Below are 15,502 nucleotides of genomic sequence, written 5' to 3' on the forward strand. Positions count from 1 at the left end.
CCGCCCTCCAACATTGATACAGTTCAGGGAACCCCGCCCTCCGATATTGATACAGTTCAGGGAACCCCGCCCTCCAATATTGATACATTTCAGGGAACCCAGCCCTCCAGTAGTGATACATTTCAAGGAACCCAGCCCTCCAGTAGTGATACTGTTCAGGGAACCCCGCCCTCCAGTAGTGATACAGTTCAGGGAACACCGCCCTCCAATATTGATACAGTTCAGGGAACCCCGCCCTCTGATATTGATACATTTCAGGGAACCCCATCCTCCAATATTGATCTATTTCAGGGAACCCCGCCCTCCAATATTGATACATGTCAGGGAACCCCGCCCTCCAATATTTGATACATTTCAGGGAACCCAGCCCTCCAGTAGTGATACATTTCAGGGAACCCAGCCCTCCAGTAGTGATACTGTTCAGGGAACCCCGCCCTCCAGTAGTGATACAGTTCAGGGAACCCCGCCCTCTGATATTGATACATTTCAGGGAACCCCATCCTCCAATATTGATCTATTTCAGGGAACCCCGCCCTCCAATATTGATACATGTCAGGGAACCCTGCCCTCCAATATTGATACATTTCTGGAAACACCCCCACCCCTCCAATATTGATACATTTCTGGAGACCACCTTTCCTAACTTTCAATAGACAGTGGCAATTAACCAAAAGGAAAAGTGTTATTTTTCAGTATATAGTAGCAGAAATAGCATGCTAATAAGTTCAATACAGAAACTAATTAATCAGGTCATTTATCTCCTGGTTATTTGCGTATCACTGTTTCTGCAGATGGTTGAGGTGTTAGCTTCACGCAAGTCCCTGCCCTGCAGCAGTGATTGTATGTGCAGATGTTCTGAGACTTTTCTGAGAGATCTGATGGGACACTCTATAAATACAAGTCTGCCTTATGCCACAGTTCTGGCAATCTGCTCGTGATCCTTCTACATAATGTGTGTTTGCGCCTCTCCCTGCATAGTTGGATTATTTGGTACTTAACTTCCCAAAATATCTCCCCAAGTGCATTTCCTTTCACAGGGTTGGACGAGAAGCATTGTATTGTTGCTGTACTTCAGGGTAATTATTCTGCTCACAAGTTTTCCTATTCATTATAGTTATACAATCTACTGGAAAGAATAAACCCAGATCACAACTTCCCCGTCAGGTAAGGGAAACATCAGTTGCTCCTGGTTCTGTTGTACAAGTGCATGTGAATCTATTATAAGAGGGAAGGCGCATTTGGTGCAGTCGAGGGTGCTGTCCTGAGGTTGGAGTTGCGGCAATACAGAGGGAGCTTTACTCTGCATTTGACTGCTGTATTTGACCTGGGAGTGCTTGATGGGACAGTGCAGAGCGAACTTTACTTTGCATCTAACCCCGTGCTGTAAATGCCGACATGAGAAATTACTGGAGAAGATTAAGGGCTATGGATTATAGGAACAGGAGGAGGCCATTCAACACCTTGAGCCTGTTGCGCCATTCAGTTCAATCATGGCTAATCTGTACCTCAACTCCATCTTACCCGCCTTTGCTCCATAATCCATACCCTTGCCCAAGACAAAATTATCGATCTCATTCTTGGAAGCTCCAATTGGCCCCCAGCATCCACAGCCTTTTTTTGGGTGGGTGGGGGGGGGGGGGGGGGGGGAGGGAAGGAAAAAGAGTTCCAGAATTCCACTACCCTGTGTAAAAAAATCCTTTCTGATTTTCACTCCTGAACGGCCTAGCTCTAATCTTAAGATTATGCCCCCTTTGTTCTGGACTCCCCCACTAGAGGAAAATAGTTACTCTGCATCTACTCTATCAAATCCCTTTTATTATTTTAAACACCTCGATTAGATCACCCTTCAATCTTCTATATTCAAGAGAATATAATGCAATTTTATGCAACCTGTCCTCATAATTTATCCCTTTAACCCCTGGTATTGTTCTGGTGAATTAGGGGGAAGACAGAAAACTGGATTAAAGATTGGTGAGAGTAGGAGTGAATGGCAGTTTTCCCCAGAGTGGTTGGAAGCAACGTTCCCTCAATTTTTTTTTTGCGCGCGGTACCTTTAAATTTGCTGCGTGGCCGAGCGCGTGCAGTATCTTGCAGGGAACAGCCTGTGAGCGGCCTGCGCATTACCTTCCCGATTGCAGCGCGGCCGCGCGTACGCACAGCTTGGAGTGAACATTGGTTGGAAAGAAAGACTTGCTTTTATATAGCTCCTTTCACAACCACTGGGCATCCCAAAGTGCTTTACAGCCAATGAAGTACTACAGGAAACTTTGTGTTATCCGGAGGCTAAGTGTCCAGCAAGTTTGAGCCACCGGCAAAAATCAGGAGCTGTTTTGTTAGGTTTTTTTTTCTCGTGGCTTTTTTTTTTTCCCAACAGTCAGGCTCTAGAAAGTCTCTCTGAAGATGTTGCTAAGCTACAGAGACGCTTCCAAGGTACGGGCTGACTGTTTAGAAGCTGTTGCTAAGCAACAGTGTTTGTTGTCAGATACGGAGATGAAAAGCTCCGTATGCTTCAACATTAACGCCGGTGTGTCCGGCAGTTTTGAGGGGACGGCAACAGCTCGGTCCCGTCGGTGCCGGATAGCACAAAGTTTCCTGTATTTGAAACATAGTCACTGTTGTAATGTAGGAAACGCGGCAGACAATTTGCGCACAGCAAGCTCCCACAAACAGCAATGTGATAATGACTGGATAATCTGTTTTTAATGTTGTTTGAGGGATAAATATTGGCCCCAGGACACCGGAGAGAACTCCCCCTGCTCTTCTTCGAAATAGTGCCATGGGATCTTTTACATCCACCTGAGAGAGCAGGCAGGGCCTCGGTTTAATGTCTCATCCGAAAGACGGCACCTCTGACAGTGCAGCACTCAGTGGGTAATGGAGTCCCACAGGCTTCAGTTCTGGGGCCACTTCTGTCCACACTGTGCGTCAATGATTTGGATATCGGGCTAGAGGGACTGGTGTTAGAATCTGTAGATAACAAAATAGGAGGTACAGTATAGTTAATTCTTTAGAAAATCAAAGCAAGTGGCAAAGGTGTAGTGATAAGATGGGGGAATGGTCTGAAATGTAGAGATGGAATTCAGTGCTGGTAATTATGAGGTGATGGACTGTGGTTTAAAAAAAAACGCAGCAGTTATTATACTCGGTGCTGTGGGAAGAGCGGAGGGATTTGGGGGCGCACACGTTTATGGGACATTAAAGGCAACGCATCAGGTTAATAAGGCTGTAGAAAAAAAATGAATGGTATTCTAGGAATATAAAAGCCCAGAGCCTGCAGACTGTTGAGCCACCTTCCGCTTGCGACGCAATCTGTGTTGTGCTATTTTCTCTGTCCCCCTCCTGTGCTGAAGGGGTTCGCTCTTGTTGGCGTACGGTTCCACACAGCCTGCAGTACCTCACCCAAGTGGCTGTTCTTCATCGGGAGAGGTTAGGCAGCGAGTGTCAGCTAACTTCCTCCTGACTGTAGGAGGGCATCAGAGTGGTACCCGATCCTCACTGTGTCCGTACACACTTTCCAGGCCACTGGATACTGGCCTATGTGGCTCAATTGCACCCTTCCCTTACCAATTGACAGCGCTCACTGTTCCAATTGGCGTGGCGTGTGTGTGCAGAGCAACCGAAAGCGAGCCAGCTGGCACCTGGCGGTTGACAGTCCTTGGGCTGCGTACCAGAGCTCGCCCCACAAACTCCTGCTGACTGGTGCACACGACTTCCTGTGGTCTGGCACCGCAGCGGGGCTGCCATTGTCTCCATGGCGACGCCAGCATCAATTAAACAATGACTCAAGTAGTGTGTTTTGTGAATGTAATTCAACAGCACGCTTGGTAATCAGAAGATGTGCTTCTTGAATCGCGATGTGTTTAAAACATTCCTCGTGTGTGTGGGGGTGGGGACAGAGAATATTTTTTTGATTGCTTTTTATTTTCCCGCTCGTCACGCGGTGGTTGTTTCTGAAGTAACGTCCTGTGTCTCACTTCTGTCTTCCAGTTCTCACTGTCTCCGGGCAGCTGCGTTCTACATCCGGGGCCTCCTGTCCTTCTTTCAGGGAAGGTACAATGAAGCAAAGTGAGTGAGTGTTTGGCTTTCCGCGGCGGCAGCCTGGCTGCTTTGGCTGGTGGGGGGAATATTTCCGTGAATGGAGAGGCAGCTTCCATTGTTCCCACAGAAATGCTTTTCACTCTTGATTCCTGGAAGCAGTGCAGTGTCTGACTTCTACCTGCTTCCTTAATGGGAACAAACCTGTTAGCGCAGTAAATATGTAGCGTCAAGGTCTTGCACTCATTGATGCTTTTTTTTTAAAGCGGCTTTTAAAAGTTTGTGAATACCTAATTATTCCAGTTCTCTCTCCCGAATTGCTGGAGTTTGGTTCCACGGTCTCTAGCCATCCTCTGCTACCTACGCCCGCAGTGGCCACACATGAGCCCGGGGAGTAGGCCCGGCTGGCTATTTGGCTGTGAAGCCGGCACCAACGCAGACCCAAGCCTGGCCCCCTCTCAACAACAACAACCTGTATTTATATAGCGCCTTTAACGTAGTAAAACATCCCCAGGCACGTCACAGGAGCGATTATCAGACAGAATTTGACAACAAGCCACAAGGATATTAGGGCAGGTGACCAAAAGTTTGGTCACAGAGGTAGGTTTTAAGGAGCGTCTTAAAGGAAGAGAGAGGGGCGGAGAGGTTCGGGGAGGGAATTCCAGAGCTTAGGGCCCAGGCAGCTGAAGGCACGGCCGCCAATGGTGGAGTGGTTGAAATCAGGGATACACAAGAGGCCAGAATTGGAAAAGCGCAGAGATCTCGGAGGGTTGTAGGACTGGAGGAGGTTAGGGGTAGGGAGGGGGCGAAGCCATGGAGGGATTTGAAAACAAGGATGAGAATTTTAAAATCGACGACAACAATGTGCACTGTCTACAGGAGTGGCTGAGCGGAGATCGTCCCACCGGCCCACTCTCTAACCCTGGAGCGCTGACTGAGGCCACTTCCTCCTGATCGCCTGAGTAAAGACAGGCCAGTGATCAGACCTGCAACACACCCGGTCTGTGTGGCGTGGCAGCGCACTCCTCTTAGCATTTAACCATTGGCACAGCAGGAGGGAAGTGTAAAACTAGGGAAAGGAAAGCTAACCGAAGTTCAGATACGCTAGGTATTTGCTTACCTAACAATTCATTGAACTGAAAAATTAATTAATTGTGATTAAAAACACTATATTAATGTGAATGTTACTTTATTGTTGCCATATATTATATATCATATACTATTAAAAATCTTGGGTAGAGCGTGCACTTGCTGTTGTAATGCTTTTGTGTCAACATTTCCCATTAAATTTTGTCACATCACCAGGGGGAAGCCATTCAGCCCCTTGAGCCATTCAGTTAGAGTCATAGAGTTTTACAGCACAGAAAGAGGCCCTTCGGCCCATCGTGTCCACGCCGCCCGTCCACCCCTGTCCTGTCTAATCCCATTTTCCAGCATTTGGTCCATAGCCTTGTATGCAATGGCATTTCAAGTGCTCATCCAAATGCTTCTTGAATGTTGTGAGGGTTCCTGCCTCTACCACCCTTTCAGGCAGTGAGTTCCAGATTCCAACCACCCTCTGGGTGAAAAAGTTCCTCCTCAAATCCCCTCTAAATCTCCTGCCCCTTACCCTGAATCTATGCCCCCTTGTTATTGACCCCCCTACTAAGGGGAAAAGTTCCTCTTTATCTACCCTATCTATGCCCCTCATCATTTTGTACACCTCAATCAGGTCCCCCCTCAGCCTTCTTTGCTCCAAGGAAAACAACCCCAGCCTGTTTAGTCTTTCTTCATAGCTGAGGCGCTCCATCCCAGGTAACATCCTGGTGAATCTTCTCTGCACCCTCTCCAAAGCAATCACATCCTTCCTATAGTGAGGCGACCAGAACTGCACACAGTACTCCAGCTGTGGCCTCACCAGCGTTTTGTACAGCTCCATCATAACCTCCCTGCTCTTATATTCTATGCCTCGGCTAATGAAGGCAAGTATCCCATATGCCTTTTTAACCACCTTATCTACCTGTTCCGCTGCCTTCAGAGATCTATGTACATGTACACCAAGGTCCCTCTGACCCTCTGTACTTCCTAGGGTCCTACCACTCATTGTGTATTCCCTTGCCTTATTTGTCCGTCCAAAATGCATCACCTTGCACTTTTCAGGGTTAAATTCCATTTGCCACTTTTCCGCCCATCTGACCAACCCGTTTATATCGTCCTGTAGCCTGAGGCTTTCCTCCTCACAATTTACCACCCCACCAATTTTCGTGTCATCTGCGAACTTACTGATCATACCTTTTACATTCTCATCCAAATCATTTATGTAGATCACAAACAACAAGGGACCCAGCACCGATCCCTGAGGTACCCCACTGGACACAGGCTTCCAGTCACAAAAGCATCCTTCGACCATCACCCTCTGCCTCCTGCCACTCAGCCAGTTTAGGATCCAACGCGCCAAGGCACCCTGGATCCCATGGGCTCTTACCTTCTTGACCAGTCTCCTATGCGGGACTTTGTCAAAAGCTTTACTGAAGTCCATGTAAACCACATCCACAGCATTTCCCTCATCCACCCCCCTAGTCACCCCCTCTCAAAATTCAATCAGATTTGTCAGACATGATTTACCCTTGACAAAGCCATGCTGACTATCCCCGATTAATCCTTGCCTCTCCAAGTGGAGACTAATTTTGTCCCTCAGAATTTTTTCCAATAATTTCCCCACCACAGATGTTAGGCTCACTGGCCTGTAATTCCCTGGTTTATCCCTGCTACCCTTCTTGTATAATGGTACTACATTAGCTGTTCTACAGTCCTCTGGTACATCCCCTGTGGCCAGAGAGGTTCTGAAAATTTGTGTCAGAGCCCCTGCAATCTCCTCCTTTGCCTCCCACAGCAGCCTGGGATACATCTCGTCCGGGCCTGGGGATTTATCCACTTTTTGGCCTGCTAAAACCGCTAGCACCTCCTCCCTCTCGATGCTAATATGTTCAAGTATGTCACAGTCCCCTTGCCCGATTTCTATGTCTGCATCGCCTCTCTCCATAGTGAACACAGATGCAAAAAATTCATTTAAAACCCCACCTACATCATCTGGCTCTACACACAGATTGCCACTTTGGTCCCTAATGGGCCCTACCCTTTCCCTGGTTATCCTCTTGCCCTTAATATACTTATAAAACATCTTAGGATTTTCCTTTATTTTGCTCGCCAGTGTTATTTCATGGCCCCTCCTCGCCCTCCTAATTTCTTTTTTAAGTATGCCCCTGCACTTTTTATACTCCTCTAGGGCTTCTTCCGTCTTTAGTCTTTTGTAACTGCCAAAAGCCCCCCTTTTATTTCTAATGCATTTTTGTATATCCCTTGTCATCCAAGGTTCCCTTTGCTTGTTGGTCCCACCCTTGACCTTTACAGGAACATGTTGGCGTTGTACTCTCTCTATTTCCCTTCTGAAAGTCTCCCACTGTCTTGATGTGGATTTTCCTATAAGTAGCTGCTCCCAGTCCACTTTGGCCAGATCCTGCCTTATCATATTAAAATCGGCCTTCCCCCAATTTAGAACCCTTATTTCCGGGCCGTCTTTGTCTTTTTCCATGACCACCTTAAATCTCACCGAATTATGGTCACTATCGCCAAAATGCTCTCCTACTGACACTTCCACCACTTGCCCGGCTACATTCCCCAGAATTAGGTCCAGTATCGCCCCCTCTCTTGTAGGACTTTCTACATGTTGGCTCAAAAAGCTCTCCTGGATGCACTTTAAGAATTCTGCACCCTCTAAGCCTTTCACACTCTGACTATCCCAATTTATATTGGGGAAGTTGAAATCCCCCACTATTATTACCCTATTATTTTCGCACTTTTCTGAGATTTGCCTACATATCTGTTCCTCTATCTCCCCCTGACTGTTTGGGGGCCTATAGTACACTCCCAGCAAAGTGCTTGCCCCCTTTTTGTTTTTAAGTTCTACCCATATGGCCTCATTAGAGGAACCTGCTAATATATCATCCCTCCTTACAGCAGTAATTGACTCCTTAATTAATATTGCAACACCCCCCTCCCCTTTTACACCCCCCTCTGTCTCGCCTGAAGATTCTATACCCCGGAATATTGAGCTGCCAGTCCTGACCCTCCCTCAACCATGTCTCCGTGATAGCAACAATATCGTACTCCCATGTGTTCAACAACAACAACTTCAGTTCGTCCACCTTATTTGCAAGACTCCTTGCATTAAAATAAATGCCTTCCAGCCCTGCCATATTCCCTTTTGCCTTCGCATATTTGCTCTGCCTTGTTTTTTTCTCTGTATTTGGCTGTAAATCACCCTCTGCTATAGCTCCACTCTGTACCCCATCCCCCTGCCAAGTTAGTTTAAACCCCCCCAGCAGTGCTAGCAAACCTCCCCGCAAGGATATTGGTTCCCCTCTGGTTCAGGTGTAAACCGTCTGACTTGTACAAGTCCCACCTTTCCCAGAAGCAGACCCAGTGATCCAGGAAACTAAAGCCCTCCCTCCTGCACCATCACTTTAGCCACGCATTCATCTGTTCTATCTTCCCATTCCTATACTCACTAGCACGTGGCACCGGGAGTAATCCAGAGATTACAACCTTTGAGGTCCTGCTCTTTAATCCTTCACCTAGCTCCCTAAATTCTTGCTGCAGGACCTCATCCCTCTTTTTACCTATGTCGTTGGTACCAATGTGGACCACGACCTCTGGCTGTTCACCCTCCCCCTCCAGAATGCCCTGCAGCCGCTCGGTGATATCCTTGACCCTGGCACCAGGGAGGCAACAAACCATCCTGGATTCACGTCTACGGCCACAGAAACGCCTATCTGTTCCCCTTACTATAGAATCCCCTACCACTATTGCTCTCCCACTCTTTTTCCCCCCTTCCTGGGCAGCAGGAGCACCCCCAGTGCCAGGAAGTTGGCTGCTGCTGCCTTCCCCTGGTGAGTCATCCCCCTCAACAATATCCAAAGCGGCATACCTGTTTGAGAGGGGAATGGTCACAGGGGTCTCCTGCACTACCTGCCTGCTTCTATTGCTCCTCCTGGTGGTCACCCATTTCCTATCTTCCTGTGCAGCCCTTCCCTGCGGTGTGACCAACTCACTAAACGTGTTATCCACGAACCTCTCAGCATCGTGAATGCTCAACAACCCATCCACCCGCAGCTCCAGCGCCTCAATGCGGTTTGCTAGTAGCTGCAGATGGATGCATCTCTGGCACACGTGGTCATCAGGGGCACCGGCAGTGTCCCTGAATTCCCACATAGAGCAAGAGGAGCATATCACGGGGCTGGGCTCACGTGGCATGACCTTCCCTTTACTTAATTTAAATTAATTTACTATCACCAATTAAAAATATCTCTAAGGCGCTTGTATAGTCTACCAACAGTCCCTGCTACACCAGAAAAGACCCTAGTAACTATAAACTACAGAGTTTAAGTTTAAAAAAGAGAAATACTCACCAACCAATCACTTACCTGCTCCCTGGTGACGTCACACTCTGATTACTTTTTACCTCTCTCCTCTGCTGTTGATTTGGTATGCCTCGCTGAATCCGCCGGTTTTAAGAGCCGCCGGTCGCGCTGCTGCTCTACCACAGGTCCAAGCTCTCTGACCTCGCCTCGCTGAATCCGCCAGTTTTAAGTGCCGCCGGTCGCGCTGCTGCTCTCCCACAGGTCCAAGCTCTCTGACCTCGCCTCGCTGAATCCGCCGGTTTTAAGTGCCGCCTGTCGCGCTGCTGCTCTCCCACAGGTCCAAGCTCTCTGACCTCGCCTCGCTGAATCCGCCGGTTTCATGGCTGATCTGTCCCTCAACTCCAGTTACAGGCTTTAGCTACTAAAACATAAGAATTAGGAGCAGGAGTCGGCCAGGCCTTCGGCCCCTCGAGCCTGCTCCGCCATTCAGTACGATCATGGCTGATCTTTGACCTCAACTCCGCTTTCCCGCCCGATTCCCTCATCCCTTGATTCCCCTAGAATCCAAAAATCTATCGATCTCAGCCTTGAATATACTCAACGACTGAGCCTCCACAGCCCTCTGGGGTAGAGAATGCCAAAGATTCACCACCCTCTGAGTGAAGACATTTCTTCTCATCTCAGTCCTAAATGGCCGACCCCTTATTCTGAGACTGTGTGCGCCCCCCCCCCCCTAGTTCTAGACTCTCCAGCCAGGGGAAACATCCTGCCAGCATCTACCTTGTCAAGCCCTGTAATAATTTTATACGTTTCAATGAGATTTATATATGTTTCAATGAGTGGCTCTGTAACTAGGTGGATGTGTGGATTGGGTCTGGCTCGCCCAGCTGCATCACTACCTTAAAAACAACCTTTTATTCCTCAACCCACCATGTGAAACTCCATGGGCAATTATTAGTGTTGAAACACAAAGAAAAACGTGCCAGTTCAGTTTGATAGCAAGTATTTGTGTGTCTCTAATGCACAAGTCGAGGTACAGTGATTAATGCAAGTGATTCATTGCAGCGTGGCAACCTGTAGAAAGGTCTCAAATTTTCCGTCACTGCCTGTAGCACAACTTGCTGTCCAGGTACCGCAGTTTTGTATTAAAAAGACCCAGATGCGCACGTCTGAAGCAGGCCAGCAATGAGTGCAGTGGAGCGAGTAAGTGCAGGATCAGGGGAGCGAGAGGAGGGAAATTCTTAAAATTCTTAGAGGGCTTGACAGGGTAGGTGCTGAGAAGCTGTTTTCCCTAGCTGGAGAGTCTAGAACTAGGGGGGCACAGACTCTAGATAAGGGGTTGGCCATTTAGGATTGAGATGAGGAAAGATTTCTTCACTCGGAGGGTGGTGAATCTTTGGAATTCTCTACCCCAGAGGGCTGTGGATGCTCAGTCGTTGAGTATAAGAGATCGATCCAGGGGTCACAGCCTAAGGATAAGGGGTAAGCCATTTAGGACTGAGATGAGGAGGAATTTCTTCACCCAGAGAGTGGTGAACCTGTGGAATTCTCTAGCACAGAAGGCAGTTGAGGCCAATTCATTAAATATATTCAAGAAGGAGTTAGATATATTTCTTAAGGCTAAAGGGATCAAGGGATATGGGGAGAAGGCAGGGACAGGGTACTGAATTTGGATGATCAGCCATGATCTCATTAAATGGCGGAGCAGACTCGAGGGGCCGAATGGCCGACTCCTGCTCCTAGGTCTTATGTTCTTAAGGCAGCTTTAGAGTCGGAGGGGCAGAGAGATGCCCATGTTCACAGTATGGTGCTCTCACAGAGACTTGGCCTTTGAGAAAGTACAACCGGTCCCTGCAATTTTTGCCATAACAGACCACTTCCCCAAAAGATGACTGATTTAAGTGTTCTTTGCTTTCCAGACGATTTCTACGGGAGACTCTGAAAATGTCGAACGCGGAGGATTTGAATCGGTTAACAGCCTGTTCCTTGGTGTTACTGGGTCACATATTCTACGCCCTAGGAAACCACAGAGTGAGTGGAGTCCTCCTGCCGAGAAACGCCGTGAAGAGCTGTCGGGTGCTCATTGTTTTTTTAAAATTATTTGTTCATGGGATGTGGGCGTCGCTGGCAAGGCCAGCATTTGTTGCCCCTCGAAGGTGGTGGTGAGCCGCCGCCTTGAACCGCTGCAGTCCGTGTGATGAAGGTACTCCCACAGTGCTGTTGGGGAGGGAGTTCCAGGATTTTGACCCAGCGACAATGAAGGATCGGCCGATATATTTCCAAGTCAGGATGGTGTGTGTAACCTGGAGGGGGACTTGGAGGTGGTGGTGTTCCCATGCGCCTGCTGCCTTTGTCCTTCTAGGCGGCAGAGGTCGCGGGTTTGGGAGGTGTTGTCGAAGAAGCCTTGGCGAGTTGCTGCAGTGCATCTTGTAGATGGTGTACACTGTTGCAACGGTGCGCCGGTGGTGGAGGGAGTGAATGTTTAAGGCGGTGAGTTGTTGTGTTGCAGAATTTGAACGTTTATTCGGTATTGAAGTGGGTGAGGGGACTGGCTGAGGAAGTGACGGTCGCAGTACAACTTCAATCTCTCCAGTTTCGCATTACACCAGCTTAAATCAACATTCTCTGCCCAAGCGGGAACCTTCCTGCTATGCACGGCTCTGCACTTTGCGGGGTAGTGCATCTGCTCTCTCAGCCACCTGGGTCCAGTTAAATTCTGTCTTTGTACCTACAGAGCACAGATTCAGTGGATGCTATTTATGGTGAAAGTGGACCCAGGACTCCACGGCCTGAGTCCTCTCTTGCACAAAGTCCCTCACACCCATCTTCTACCTCCATGTCGTGCACCCCTCTGCTCCCCCTGCTCTACTAAGGTGTCATCCGTGGCTCAGTGGGTAACACTCTCTCGCCTCTGAATCAGAAGGTTGTGGATTAAAGTCCCACTGCAGGGACTTGGGCACGAGATCTAGGCCGACACTCCCGGTGCAGTACTGAGGGAGTGCTGCACTGTCTGAGGTGCCATCTTTCGGATGAGACGTTAAACCGAGGCCCCGTCTGCTCTCTCAGGTGGAGGTAAACGACCCCATGGCCACTATTTTAAAGAAGAGCAGGGGAGTTCTCCCGGGTGTCCTGGGCCAATATTTATCCCTCAACCAACATCACTGAAACAGATGATCTGGTTATTATCACATTGCTGTTTGTGGGAGCTTGCTGTGCGCAATTGGGCTGCCACGTTTCCTACATTACAACGGTGACTACACTTCAAAAATACTTCATTGGCTGTAAAGCACTTTGGGACGTCCTGAGGTCGTGAAAGGTGCTGTATAAATGCAAGTTCTTTCTATACTTCAAAAGCTCCTATATGTTGTATATGTCTGTTCTACTGGGGCAGAGAGATTCCCACGCCTGGTTATGCCATAATCTATAATATTACAGCAGTGACAGATTTGTCAAACTAACAATGTTAAAAGGGATCGTAGTGATAAACTTGTATCGAGTTTTACAAACTTTCTTTCTTGTGGTTCTGTTCTGCAGGAGAGTAACAACATGGTGGTACCAGCCATGCAGCTGGCCAGCAAGATCCCAGACATGTCTGTCCAGCTGTGGTCCTCGGCGTTGCTACGGGGTAAGTGGGGGAGCGGTCAGCTAGTGGGTGGTGTCGTATCCAGTGTTCCCCTCCCTAATTTTCTTCTTGCGTGCACGGTCCCTTTAAATCTGCTGCGCGGCCGCTTCCAGCGGCAACAGCTTGTGAGCGGCCTGCGCGGGACCTCCCGATTGCGCATCTTAGGGGGGAACATTGGTCGTATCTTGAGGATAGAGGACACGTGGCACGAGGCGGGATACGGTCAACTGATGGGCTGAATCAAGAGCAAGTGTGAATATGTTACGACAGAGTGCGGAGTTGGTGGCTGAATTCTTATCAGGTTTTGTTCCCTTCCTGCTGCCTGTGCTTAACTTGGTTTCTGCGGGTGTACCAGCACCTTAGAGTGTTAAAATTGGACAGAAGTGACATCTTTCTCACACTAGTAGACGTCATGGGATTTCGTGTGGAATTTGCCTCTTTGGCTGCACGGGGAAGCAAGCCTTGCTTATATTTTTGTTGTTGTTGTTCCCCCGCCCCCGATGACATATGACATTCACTCCTGGCTGGGGTAAAGTTCCACAGCATCAGATGCTCCTCCTACACCTTGTCCAAGAAGCCATTCTTCACATGTAAGCTGAGGCTATTCGACCATGTAGAGCATCACAACCGGGACAGATCTTGTCTCACCTGATGCCCATTTGCCAGAACTCACTGGGTAGCCATCAGGAGCAGGCTTGGAGCACTTCGGGGGGGGGGAGAGGTATATGATAAAATTCATCCGCCAGCTGGACTCTGGCGTCAGAATGCCCTGACTGACCAGTTGTTGCGCCCCAGCCGAGACCCTCCTTCTCAGCGGTCTGCGCTCACCCTGTTTATCGGTGGCGAGGGCCGCCGTGGTGTATTGGTTGCGGAGCGAGGTGTTGCTGCAGCGCTTGCTGTCCAATTCCACGTGGTGGTTTGCGATGTCGTGTCCGAGTCCGGCCAAAGAATCTTCCAGCATCAGAATTGCACACTAGCTTTAGTCTTCCTTCCGCCCCCCTGAGTTTCCAGTCTCGTGCACTGCTGGTGGAGGCCAAGCCCTTTTCTGCCTGGTTGTCGAGGTCGGAAGGACTGTTGCCCAGTTACTTTTGTGCACCTCCTCGGGAGTGACTTGAGAATGGTGTTTATGGATCCTGGAAGCATAATGGGCACAAAACCCACATTATCAAAAAGGAGAGAATTTTTCTCTCGAGATTTACTCCATACAAATCTACCTGCTCCCCAATGGCCTAGTGGGAAAGCCAGCGTATAGAGTGTGTTTGTGTAGGCGTCGGGTGAAGGCAGGGTTGTGATGCCCCCACAGCCAAAGAGCCTGCTGATGCTGGAGTATTGTGTCCAATTCTGGGCACCGCACTTTAAGAAGTATGTGTAGACTTTGGAGAGAGTGCAGAAGAGATTTGCTAGAATGATTCCAGGGATGAGGAATTACAGTTACGTGGATAGACTGGAGAAGCTGAGGTTGTTCTCCTTAGAGCAGAGAAGGTCAAGAGGAATAATAACAGAAAATGCTGGAAGCGCTCAGCAGGTCAGGCAGCATCTGTGGAGAGAGAAACAGAGTTAACGTTCCAGGTCTGGGACCCTTCATCAGAAGTTCTGATAACGGTTCCCAGACCTGAAACGCTAACTCTGTTTCTCTCTCCACAGATGCTGCCTGGCCTGCTGAGCGCTTCCAGCATTTTCTGTTGTTATTTCAGATTTCCAGCATCCGCAGTATTTTACTATTGTGTTAAGGTTAAGAGGAGATTTGATAGAGGTGTTTAAAATCATGAAGGGTCTCGCTAGAATAAATAAAGAGAAACTGTTTCCAATGGCTGAAGGGTCGATAACCAGAGGGGAGATGAGGAAAAACTTTTTTATGCAGCGAGTGGTTAGGATTTGGAATGCGCTGCCTGATAGGGTGGTGGAGGCAGATTCAATGGTAGCCTTCAAAAGGGAAGTGAATAAATACTGGTAGGAGAAAAAATTGCAGGGATATGGGGAAAGAGCGGGGGGGTGGGACTGACTGGATTGCTTTTCGAAAGAGCCGGCGCAGACTCGAAGGGCCGAATGGCCTCTTTCTGTACAGTACTATTCTATGATACTTACTGTCTTGATGCACACATAAAGAATGGTCACGGGTGTGCTACTGGAGTCGGTCTGTAGAACTGTACCCCAGAAAACGTCAGCTCTTCAGGGGAGGAGGGGGAAAAAGTGGGGATAGTTTTTTTTTGTTTTCTCGCTCCCTGAAGACTGCGGACCCCCCCCCCCCCCCGAATGCATTTTTAATACTCGCTTTGCAACCCGCTACAGTACTCCCGCCTGCCTCCTGGTGTCAGTGATGAGCTATTAAGTTACGGTTCATACCAGCACCACCAGCTGGTGCATAGCCGTGATGTGCAAGTGTTGGCCCCGCAGTGATTCATAAAGCATTGGGAATTATAAAGCATGGGGTTGCTGCATTGAGGTG

General features: G+C 48.7%; 1 protein-coding gene across 1 annotated transcript in view; it reads left to right on the forward strand.

Annotated features, from left to right (window-relative positions):
• mau2 (MAU2 sister chromatid cohesion factor) overlaps positions 1-15,502 on the forward strand; it is a 75,892-nt gene that overhangs the window by 49,518 nt on the left and 10,872 nt on the right. Inside the window, exons 14-17 of the mRNA XM_086004404.1 lie at positions 1,115-1,164; positions 3,988-4,065; positions 11,354-11,465; positions 12,969-13,059. Coding sequence (XP_085860530.1) covers positions 1,115-1,164; positions 3,988-4,065; positions 11,354-11,465; positions 12,969-13,059 — 331 coding nt within the window. The remainder of the gene's footprint in view (positions 1-1,114; positions 1,165-3,987; positions 4,066-11,353; positions 11,466-12,968; positions 13,060-15,502) is intronic.

This window comes from Somniosus microcephalus, chromosome 13, assembly GCF_052327205.1.
Source record: "Somniosus microcephalus isolate GS21.2 chromosome 13, FLI_Smic_1.0, whole genome shotgun sequence".
In the NCBI taxonomy this organism is placed as follows: Eukaryota; Metazoa; Chordata; class Chondrichthyes; order Squaliformes; family Somniosidae; genus Somniosus; species Somniosus microcephalus.